Here is a 12,893-nt window from a genome sequence, read left to right on the forward strand (position 1 = left end):
GGACTGGATGCGCACTATAAGAAATGTCATAATTTCTGTTGATTTTTAGCTTGATTTTATAAATTTGATGTGGAACACGTGAGCACAGAAGCACACTTTTAATATATAATAGGGTATACATATAAGTAATGGTATGCATTGTGGCAGTTTGTTTACCAAGCTGAAGTTTGTACACTCATTGCTATCATGTGGATCAATATATATTTAATATCTTGTTACATATTCCAATGATGTTGTTCGTACTTGACTCAGTTTCGGAGAATCTTATAGTGTACATCTGCACGTGTGGTTTCTGCAGCTGTTAGCTTAAAAACCTGAATATTGCTGCCTCCATCCGTTCTTGTGTTTGGAGAGGAAGCAGGACTATTTAAATCCAGGAAAGACGTATGTGAGGGAGCCGGCTCGCCGTCTTTGTTGTTCGTCAAACCACTTGCAGGAATGTGGATCTGCCAGGATGACAGGCAGCCTCCCACATACCTGAGCGGCCCCCCCTCTGAGCGCTGTCACCCCTCGCCACCCATCTCTGCTCGTCCCTTACCCCCTGCACCCGCTGCAGGCAGGGACCTTGGGATTCCAGCTGTAACCCAGGAGCTTCCTCCTCTCCTTTCAGCCTTTTTTAGTTCAAGGTCAGAGTCACGGACCAGCCTTGGCCCCAACCCCAGTGGTCCGGGGTGGTCGGCTATATGGGTCCTACTGTTTCCATGAAATAGGAATTTGAAGTATCTTTTTCATGCAGGAAACAATTTATTTTATGCTTAAACAGAATATAATTTAGTGAACTGATGGCTCGAGAAGTGCTCTCCAACTGACTGGTACAGAACCATAGATAGCTCCTATAGTTCCTCATCTGCGTCACAGACTGCAATATTGTTTTTTTAAACACAATCCTACTTCTCTTTCTAAATTTATAGAGCCCCACCTCTTTAATGTGCAGCTCTACAGCATGCTGTCTCCTCCTTTTTTCCTGTACTTGTGTTGGGATATTTCTAGGGAGGGGACATCTGCAGAGTTAGTGCAGTGTGTGAGGAGCAGGCAGAGAGCAGAGTCACGCAAGGCCTCACCTCTCCTGCTGCAGGACGGCACCCCTGCCATCCTCAGGATGTGCCCTCCGCTGTTGCTGCTGCTGCTGCTGCTGCTGCTGCTGCTGCTGCTGCTGGGCACTGCCCCAACCCCAATCATCTCTCATCACCAGTATCACCTGCTGCTCAACTGTCTATGACGCACAGATCGATTCATAACAGTATTTTTCTAACAGATAAATATCTTTACTCTTTTTGTTCTGATGTGTGTGTGTGTGTGTGTGTGTGTGTGTGTGTGTGTGTGTGTGTGTGTGTGTGTGTGTGTGTGTGCATGCGCGTGCGTGTGTGAGTGCCAAGGCTACTGAGATGCAAATTTATCGGAAGCTTAACTCAAAGTTTCAAAAAAACAAACCGACTTATTGCTGCTGTAGATGAGGCTGCATGAAATACCACAGATGTACATTTCTTGTTGGGAGTAAATTGTCATCGTTTTTGGTTGAAGTAGTAAACGAAAAACGATCCTTGTTTCAGCATTTTCAGCTGAGGAAGCTGTGGAAGTGAACTTTGCGCATGCACAGCAATGAGCACTTCTCTTGCCCACCTCACAATCAAAGATGTCTGACGTCTGTCGCAGCACCTTACCTGATTATACACTAGAGTCAAGAGTTTTCTCACATTTTTCTGTCAAGAAATGGAGCTGGATCCCTAAAAAGAGTGAAGGTCTGTGTCTAAAACAAAAAGCTCACCTTTCAGCTTTGACCAAAAAATGTTATCCAGATTTCTCTGTCGTCGTTTTTTCTTTCTTTCAACAGCTTATCTTAGATCAAATTTGAAATAATTCAAGGGGAGGAATATGTTTTTTTAAACAGAATGTTTCATGTACTATTAGCATGTCTGAGCCCCAAGCTTAATTAGGGGTGTGTGCTTTATGTGTTTCATTTATTTTTTAAACTTCTGCTCTAAAAGGGAGTGAGTCTCCACTCTATTCCTCTCATTTCTGTTCTCATATACCTCACCCTCTGCCTTAGTTTTGGTTTGCTGATGACTGTAAATTAAGATGAAACAAACTTCAGTTATTTGTTTCTGAAAACAGACAATGCTAAGTGAGGATATTAAAGTTTTTCCTTTTATTTTTGTACGTATGTGCTGTGCACAGCAGTCTACTGTATTCCTGAGATAACAATAAAAGTTTTTTTTTTAACTGGTCGCAGGTAAAGTGTCGATCTCTCTGTTGGATCAGTTGAACTCTGATGTGACTGTGTATTTGTCAGTGGTAGAAAAAGTACTTGGATCTTTTACTTAAGTAAAAGTAGCAATACCACAGTGTACTGTAGAAATACTCTGTTACAAGTAAAAGTCCTGCATTCAAAAACTTTCTTAAGCAAGTTTTTTTTAACCAGGGCAGCAGTTTTCAGATTACATTATGTGCTTACATAATTGCAAAAGGGTTCTCCAATGTTTTCTCAGTTAGCCTTTTAAAATGATATCAGGTTAGTAAATAGAATGTGCCTTTGGAACATTGGATGAATGGTTGCTGATAATGGGCAATGTAGATATTGCATTAAAGATCAGCCACTTCTTTCTACAACAGTCGAGAACCCTTTTGCAATTATGTAAGCACATAATGTCAACTGAAAACTGCTGCCCTGGCTACAAAAACAATGCAACTGATCTCAGCTGTTATTCTGTCTATAATGGAGTGGAATGGAAATTTCTAAGTGACCCCAAACTTTTGACCGGTTGTGTGTGTATATGTATATATATATATATATATATATATATATATATATATATATATACATATATATTTTTTGTATATATATATGTATATGTGTATGTATGTATGTGTGTGTATGTATATGTATATATATATATATATATATATATATATATATATATATATATATATATATATATATATATATGTATATATATATGTGTATATGTTTGTATATGTATGTATGGATGTGTATATATATAAAGTATATGTATATATATATATATATATATATATATATATATATATATATATAATGTATGTATATATATGTATATATGTATGTATATATATATATATATATATATAATGTATGTATATATATGTATATATGTATGTATATATATGTGTGTATATGTATGTATGTGTGTGTATATATATATATGTATATATATATATATGTGTGTGTATGTATGTATGTGTATATATATATATATATATATATATATATATATATATATATATATATATATATATATACACACATATATGTATGTATGTATATACACACATATGTATGTATGTATGTATGTATGTGTGTGTGTGTGTGTGTGTGTGGGTAGCTTGTGAATTTCATCAAGGAATCAATAAAGACTTCATCATAATGTATTTGTTGATTATATTTTGTATTATGATTCTGATAAGTAACCAGTAACTAAAGTTATTGAATAAATGTAGTGGAGTTAAAAGTACAATATTACCTGAGATGTAGTGGAGTAGAAGTATAAAGTAGCATAAAAAAAGTACAAGTTCCTCAAATTTGAACTTAAGTGCAGTACTTGAGTTTATGTAAAAATCTTTGTGTTATGTTTATTTGTGTGCAAATGCAATACTTGAAGATTATCTTGATTTTCTACATTTGGAAGTGGGTTGTAAATTTAATTTCTTGGATGAAAATAATAATAAAAAAAAATTAAGAGAAGCTGTTGAAAATGTTTCGTGTAACCTCTAACACAAGATCAGGAGTATTCTTTAGAGTGATAAACAGTTTGCATGTGCCCTATGCTAAAACGTTAGCCAGTCAGCGTCTCCCAGAAAAACTGTACTAAATAAGGGAGTGGCTCTCTCTGCTGGTGAAAGGGTGTAACTGTTGAGTTCGGTTAGGCAGGTGCGTAAAAGCAGCAAACTGAACTAACTTCAAACTATGACGTCCAGTCAATTAAACAAAACTGTAAAAATATTTAATATGACGCTTAATAATTACTAATTAATTCCTTAATCGAGAATTCTGGAGTTTGCACGAATTGGAAACGTCAAATTAAAGCATACTTAACTATCTGACAGTGAATTCTAGGTCTGATTTAATTAGCAAATCATTTTTAACGAATCTGCATTCATGTCTTTTTTTGTTTTCTTCATTCTTTCTTTTTTTATTTGCTTGTTTCCAGTCTAAACAAACAAAAACTGAACCAGTTGTCTTTGGACCATTTGGAAATAGTCTTAAAATAGTGTTTAAGGTGGATGAGTCAAGACGTGTCACTAAAATAAAAGTTCAGTCTGTCCAAGAGCATCGGGATAAACAGACAGAGGTGGAAGTGGCCCTTCCGCTGCAGCAAACCCGCACATCTGCTTTGGGGGCGAGTTTCCTTTTTTTACGCAAAGGATGTGAGCAGGAGTGGCACTCAAGGGGCTTTAAATAGGAACTGTCTCCAAACTTTGGGACAACAGAGCATCTGAAAACTTCCAGCAGCTCGCAGTGGAAACCACCGGTTTGCTCCAGGATGGACGTCAACAGGAGACTGGGGATGAGGGACACTGTGCTTGCGCTCTTACTCACCGTACTCCAGGGATTTCCTCTCGGGGAAACGGCCCCGAACCCGTCACCGCTGGTTGGATCCAACTGGGGGAACCCGAGGAGATATGTTCACCTGCAGACATCTACAGACCTCAACAACTTCTACTTGGAGATCAAATTAGATGGCACTGTGCGCCGAACTACAGTCAGGAGTTCATATAGTAAGATCCTTAACCTCGTTTTCAAGTGTGTTTTAATTTTTGTAATTTCTGTAATAACGTTCTGTGTTTAACGCTGATGCTCAATGCTTTTTCTTCCCTGCAGGTGTGATTTTACTGAAAGCTGAAACAAGGGAGCGCATTGCCATCCTCGGCGTCAAAAGCAGCCGTTACCTGTGTATGGATTTGGAAGGCAACCCATTCAGCTCGGTAAGCCAATGCTTACTTTCAGTTCGATTGATTGTTACTATTATATCAATCGATCCCCTATACCAAAACTTTTTCACTTTTGAGTTCCTCTTACTTGGCACCCTTGTGGGGTTTTACGCATCGCTTCTAAGGAGCCTTTATTTTACGCACAAACGTACTGCAACTATAGGACGTCTTAACATCAATTTATTTCATTTTTGTAACCGTTTAGTTGAGTCACGTCGAGTTTGGCATCATTGTGGGGTTTTACGCATACGCATTTTTAAGATCTCTTTTATGCTTTTACGCACAAAATGTACTGTTACTATTGGTCGTTTACACATAAATGTATTCATTGCAATTATTTTCATTGATATCAAGTGAACAAACTGCTAATAGTGGTATTAGTATTTTCACTCTTTTTTTTTTCTTTCTTTTTTTAGTATCTAGATATTCCTGCACTGTAGTTTAATTTTCTCCCCGTCTCCTTCTGTCTTTCAGCCCACCTGCCTCAGGGATGACTGTCTGTTTAACCACAGACTTCTGGAGAACAACCGGGACGTGTACTATTCCACCCGGACCGGCATCCTGTTCAACCTGGAGGGCTCCCGACAGGTGTTCGCAGCGGGCCAGAACCTGCCGCAGACATCCCTCTTCCTGCCTAAGAAGAACACAGTGCCGCTGGAGCGCCTCCTGCTGCACAGGGAGAAGAGGAACCAGGTGGTAGATCCCTCCGACCCGCACAACGTCTACATTGGTCAGACCGAGGAGGGCTCTGACTCTCGGGCCGTTCCGGAGGACGACGCCGATCTGGAGGTGGAGGCCGGGGACGATGGGCGTAACGTGTCCCGGGAGACGCCGCTGGCTCCTTCCACCCACGACCCCTGGAACGTGCACTCGTCCAACCTGGCCAGCCCCCGGAGCACCGGGACCATGGGCTGATTTTAGTTGTGACTGATATGGATATCATTACCTTAATCTAAGTGAGTCCAAGTTTAGTTTCGTTTTTGATCTGTGAGAGAAAAAACATTAACATCTGACTTTATTTTGACATTAAGGCTTTTCCTTCTTTTTCACAGTGACTAAATAATGTATTTTCACTCATCACTCATTCAAAAAACAGTGTTTATACACACAAATATTAGACTTGACTTGCAGACCCTTTTTTATTGCACAATGTATAATGTTAAAACGCAATTCTTTGAGATCACTGCAGATTTAATAAGTTCAATCAATAAGGGATATGCGTTTTACCTGGATTGTCTCATCAGCATTTAGTATTTAGTACATTCACAAGCAGGTTTGGTGATTAATGAAGCATATAGGGATTTCACCACATCTAAAAATGTTGTTTGATGTTACATCTGACAATTCTCCCAGACAGAAACAGATTACTGAAAAAGAAAATGTTAGTTTTGTGCCAAGATGAGTAATCCAAATCCATTTCCCATTCCCATCCATTACAATTAGTTGGCACTCTCTGACACTGCACTATAGCTTAGATAAATGGGCCATTTCTCATCTAAGCCACATGGCCGTAAACATTGATTAAATTATTCATAAACACTGTTTGGTTTCCCTGAAGAACTATGATTTATTTTAGTGAGGATGTCATTGCTTACCAAGCAAACAAAGCCTTAGAAATTAAGAATCCCAACACTGCGGACAAGTAAGCATGTGCACGTTGTGGTCTCTTCTAATTGAGGTTTTTACAGCTGGTCTGAGAAACCCACATTTCAAAGTGACATTGATGTTATCTCAAGACAGAAGCCTTATTTAGCCTACCTCTGAAGGACTGAAGGCCCTGTGTACTGATGTGAAATTAGGCAGGCATGATTTAAAACAAAAATATATTTCATTTTGTAGAGTTAAGGTTAGGTTTTTTCCTCATAATTTAAAGTCCTACATTTACTGAGTTAGATATAGAAGATATGTTTGTTTAGTGTAAGATCTTGAACCTAAAACAGAAATTCCAAAAACTTTCAAAACTACAGTTTTGCTACAATTACAGTATTCGTTGTGTTGTACTGTATTCGTACAATCTAATTCATGACTTGAATGAATATAACTACAGGGTAAATGTTTTACAGAGCAGTCATCTTGATGTGGTTTTTACAGGTGCTGGGCACCACCAGCAAACACTAAAACCAGTCCCAAATAGTATTTATTTATTTAATTCCATTCCTGTTTTGTTATTTATGGATTTTATGGATAAATGTACATACAAGAAAACATGGTTTGTCTTTGAATGTATGAGTTGGAGTTGTAGATAGAGTGTTTGGGACAAAATAAACTATCAAGGAAACATGTTTAGTGTTGTGTCATTTATGAAAACCTACGTATATAACTGTGATGTTTTAAAAACGTTTCTGTTCTTTTTGTTCTATATTTGGTAAAATGTGCTGTCTGAAAAGGAAGTAAGCAGGTTTAACATTGACCCAGTTACTCAGCACTTTCACTCATTATAGGTAAATGTCCTGCACTTTCACACCTCCTGCACTTAATTAGCAAACAGGTACATGAGTTGCAGCTGACTCTTTTCACTCTAAAAATACACATAGTTCCGTTTTTACTTTGTCTAACTGTTAAATTGGTCACCCATTAACCTTTGACCTGTGTACAGAATAATTTAGCAGAGATTTCAGGAAGTTCCCAGCCAAGACATAGTCAATCCCCACAACCGGTTGTTGTGTTAATTAGTTAGCTTTAGAAGAGCTGGTAGCCAGATTTAGTGACAGAGCCTGGCTAACTATTTCCCCGTTTTCAGTCTTTGTGCTAAACTAAGCTAACTGACTGCCAGCTCAGCTGTAACATCATGGGCAGATAATACAGTTGTATCAGTCCTCTCATCAGCTGTTAACTCTACCTCCAATGAAAATTTAAAAAAAGGTTTTGAGATGCTGTACTATCTAGCTGCAGGATATTGAAGCTCTTTGAGATCTAAAATAGCTGTTCTTCACAGGTCAGTAGTGATGGTAGTACAGAGCCCTGGGGGGCTCAAACATTTTCCAGTCATTAAGGATGAGAGAATACTGATCTCTATCAGTTGTTAAAGACATGTGATAGGAGCCACTAAGTCTTTTTTGTTTCCCCAGTGATGGAAGAAGTACTCCGATCTTTTGTAAGTAATACCACAGTGTAGAAACACTCTATTACAAGTAAAAGTCCTGTATTCAAAATGTTACTTTTATTTTATTTTTTTTACTTATTTAGAGGTAAAGAAGTTTTATAATCAAAACTTACCTAAAGTACAAAAAGGTTACTTACTTATTATGCAGAAACACCCGTTTCAGAATAATGTATATCAGGGTAGTAATCACCTATTTACCATTAGGGAGGACCATTTACAATATTCGCCTTCTGTGACCCAACGCTTTTTTAATGGATTTTTTGGACTCTTTTTATATATATATATATATTTTTAAAGCTCTTATAACATGGTGCTCTTTGGATGCTTGTATATAGGCCGTAGTGGTCCCCTAATACTGTATCTGAAGTCTTTTTCCTGAAATTCAACCTTGGTGAAGAATTACAGCCACTAGAGCCAGTCCCACAATGAGCTTTACTTAGGATGTGCCATTTATGTGTCTGTAGCTTTAAATGCTATTGAGGAGGAGAGAGAGTGGGGGGGCAAGGTGGAGGGTGGGGGTGTGGCCTTGACCAACTGCCATACTTCACTTGTTTGCAAGCCATGATGTCTCTCTCTTTCTCATGGGCCAAATGATCTGGGCCAGCAAAGCAGAGAAAGGGGGAGGTAACCTTGCCCCTTATGAAGTCATAAGGGGGAGATTCCAGATCGGCCCATCTGAGCTTACTTTTTCGTAAAGGTGGAGCAGGATACCCAGGGCTCGGTTTACACCTATCGCCATTTCTAGCCACTGGGGGACCATAGGCAGGCTAGGGGAACTCATATTAATGTTGAAAAACCTCATAAAGTGAATTTTTCATGCCATGGGACCTTAAACTATACTGTGACTTTTTATGACATTTGTATGGCATACTATACTATGGCTTTTTTATGACATTTTTACTATTGCTTTTATATGACATACTATATTATGACTTGTTATGACATTTGTATGGCATACAATAGTATAACATAACATAACATTTGCCATTGTATAATCATGTCATAAAAAAGTAGAGAAAAAAAAAGTCATAAAAAAGTCATAGTTTTGTATGTTATCTATATATTTATTTTTTAACATACTATACTATGACTTTTTTGACATAATATACAATTACTTTTTCCCCAAAATACTATATAATTACTTTTTTTCAACAGATAATTTTTTGGGAGTTCAAGAGCTTTTATTGACAAGACAGCTGAAGACAGAAAGTGGAAGAAAGAAGGGAAGGACATGCAGGAAAGGGCCGCGGCCGCTGCGGTGAGGGCTGAGCCTTAGAACATGGGAAGCACGCTCAACCAAGTGAGCTACCAGGCTATACTAAAACTTTTTTATGACTGTTTTTGACATGACTTTTTTATGATTTCTTTTTATGACTTTTTTGGACATACTATACCATGACTTATTTTCAACATGCTATGTACTACGTTTTGGACATACTATACTATGACTTTATTATGACTTTTTTGGACATACTATACTATGTTTTTTTCAACATAATATACTGTGACTTTTTTATGACTTTTCGACATACTATACTATGACTTTTTAACATAATATACTATGCCTTTTTCAACATAGTATACTATGAATTTTATATATATAATGACTTCTTTCAACATACCATTTTTAACATGACTTTTTTCGACATACTACACTACTACACTACACCATGACGTTTTTCTGACATTAATGACATAATATACCATGACTTATTTTCAACATGCTATATACCATGACTTTTTCGACATACTGTACTATGACTTTTTTGGACATACTTTACTATGACTTTTTCGACATACTATACTGTGACTTTTTATGCTTTTTTCTAACATGCTATCCTATGACTTTTTAAAGATTTTTTTGACATACTATACTATGACTTTTTTATGACTTTATTCAACATACTATACTATGACTTTTTTTAAACATACAATACTATAACTTTTTCAACATACGATACTTTGACTTTATTATCACTTTTTTTCGATATACTATATTATGACTTTTTAAGACTTTTTTTTCTCGAAATTCTACATATTATGACTTTTTTCAACATACTATACTATGACTTTTTATGACTTTTTTAAGTCATAAAAAAGTCATTATAGTATGTCGAAAATAAGTCATAAAAAGTCATAGTATAGTATGTCGAAAATAAGTCATAAAAAGTCATAGTATAGTATGTCGAAAAAGGTCATAGTATAGCATGTTAAAAAAGTCATAAAAAAGTCATAGGCTAGTATGTCAAAAAAGTCTTAGTATGGTATGTCGAAAATAAATCATTAAAAGTCATATTATAGTATGTCGAAAATAAGTCATAAAAAAGTCATATTAAAGTATGTCGGAAATAAGTCATAAAAAGTCATATTATAGTATGTTGTAAGTCATAGTATGGTGTGTTGAAAAAAGTCATAAAAAGTCATGGGATAGTATGTCAAAAAAGTCAGAAAAAGACATAGGATAGTATGTTAAAAAAGTCTTAGTATGGTATGTTGAAAAAAAAGTCATAAAAAAGTCATAGTATAGTATGTCGAAAAAGTCATGGTATAGCATGTTAAAAAAGTCATAGTATAGTATGTTGAAAAAAGTCATGAAAAAGTCATAGTATAGTATGTCAAAAAATCATAGTAAATAGCATGTCGAAAAAAAGTCTTAAAAAAGTGATAGTATAGTATGTCGAAAAAAGTCATGAAAATGTAGTATAGTATGTAAAAAAAAAATGCATTAAAAGTAATAGTATAGTATGTTGAAAGTCAAAGTATAGTATGTCAAAAAAAGTCATAGTATAGTATGTCGAAAAAGTCATAGTATATAGCATGTCGGAAAAAAGTATTAAGTTTTTTTCGACATACAATACTATGACTTTCAACATACTATACTATGACTTTTTATGACTTATTTTCGACATACTAAATATGACTTTTTTTATGACTTAATTTCGACATACTGTAATATGACTTTTTTATGACTTATTTTCGACATATGACTTTTTTATGAGATATTTTCGACATACTAAATATAACTTTTTATGACTTATTTTCGACATATGACTTTTTATGATTTATTTTTGACATTCTATGACTTTTTTATGACTTATTTTCAACAAACCATACAATGACTTTTTTTGACATACCATACTATGACTGTTTGACTTTTTTTCAACACACTATACTATGACTTTCAACATACTATTATGACTTATTTCCAACATACTATATATACTATGACTTTTTTATGACTTATTTTCGACACACTATAATATGACTTTTTTATGACTTATTTTCGACATATGACTTTTTTATGATTTATTGTCGACATACTATGCTTTGACTATTTCAACATACTAAACTATGACTTTTCATGACTTTTTTTCAACAAACTATACTATAACTTTTTCATGGTTTATTTTCGAAACACTATACTATGACTTTTTTAACATGCTATACTATGACTTATTTGACATACTATACTATGACTTTTTATGACTTTGTTTCAACACACTATACTATGACTTTTTCATGGTTTATTTTCGACACACTATACTATGACTTTTTTAACATGCTATACTATGATTTTTTTCGACATACTATACTATGACTTTTTATGACATTGTTTCAACACACTATACTATGACTTTCAACATACTAAACTATGACTTTTTAAGGGTGGTGGTGGCGCAGTGAATATGACATACATTTAGTGTGGTAGTTCTGGGGTCAATTCCTACTGTGATGCATCAACCAATGTGAGCACTTAACCCGTAGTTGCTCCAGAGTATCCACATACTATATTTCAACATACTAAACTATGACAAACTATCAACCAATGTGTCCCTGGGCACTTAACCTCTAGTTGTTTCAAAGCCGTGTGCCCTCTGACATATATAGCAATTGTAAGTCGCTTCGTATAAAAGCGTCAACTAAATGACTTTTTTTCAACTATGACTTTTTATAACTTATTTTCGACATACTATAATATGACTTTTTATGACTTTTTTGATATACTATACCATGAGTTTTTTTATGACTTTTTTTGACATACTATACTATGACTTTTTTAACATGCTATACTATGACTTATTTTCGACATACTATAATATTACTTTTCTATGACTTATTTCGACATATGACTTTTTATGATTTATTTTCGACATAGTATGACTTTTTTATTACTTATTTTCAACAAACCATACTATTACTTTTTCAACATACTATACTATGACTTTTTATGACTTATTTTCAACGTATAACTTTTTTATGATTTATTTTCGACATACTATACTGAGTTTTTTATGACTTTTATGAAATACTATTCTATTACTTTTTTTGGACTTTTTTTGACATACTATACTACAACTTTTTTATGACTTTTTTTCCGACATACTATATTATGACTTTTTTTAACATGCTATACTGACTTTTTTAACATGCTATACTATGACTTTTTTAACATGCTATACTTATTTTCAACATATTACTTTTTTATGATTTATTTTCGACATACTATGACTTTTTTATAACTTATTTTCAACAAACCATACTATGACTTTTTTCTGACTTTTTTTTTTACATACTATACTATGACTTTTTTTCAACACACTATGATATGACTTTTTTTAACATGCTATACTATGACTTTTTTCGACATACTATACTATGACTTCTTTATGACTTTTTTTTCAACATACAATACTATAATTTTTTGGTCATATTATACCATGACTTTTTTATTACTGTTTCAACATCCTATACTAAGATAAGAACTGAGCCTTGGTACATGGGGCACACGCGCTACCAAGTGAGCAACCAGACAAAGTACAGAACT

General features: G+C 34.9%; 1 protein-coding gene and 1 long non-coding RNA gene across 2 annotated transcripts; both read left to right on the forward strand.

The window, feature by feature from the left end:
- Positions 1–240: 240 nt before the first annotated feature.
- Positions 241–2,225, forward strand: LOC118494003. The gene is made up of 2 exons (XR_004896064.1): positions 241–1,702; positions 1,733–2,225. It is a non-coding gene; the product is annotated as an uncharacterized LOC118494003 (long non-coding RNA).
- Positions 2,226–4,200: 1,975 nt separating this feature from the next.
- Positions 4,201–7,243, forward strand: fgf23 (fibroblast growth factor 23). The gene is made up of 3 exons (XM_031313545.2): positions 4,201–4,752; positions 4,856–4,959; positions 5,440–7,243. The coding sequence occupies exons 1-3, from the start codon at positions 4,518–4,520 to the stop codon at positions 5,878–5,880; spliced, it is 780 nt and encodes a 259-aa protein (XP_031169405.1). The 5' UTR covers positions 4,201–4,517; the 3' UTR covers positions 5,881–7,243.
- Positions 7,244–12,893: the final 5,650 nt, after the last annotated feature.

The sequence above is a fragment of the Sander lucioperca genome, chromosome 20 (assembly GCF_008315115.2).
Source record: "Sander lucioperca isolate FBNREF2018 chromosome 20, SLUC_FBN_1.2, whole genome shotgun sequence".
Taxonomy (NCBI): domain Eukaryota; kingdom Metazoa; phylum Chordata; class Actinopteri; order Perciformes; family Percidae; genus Sander; species Sander lucioperca.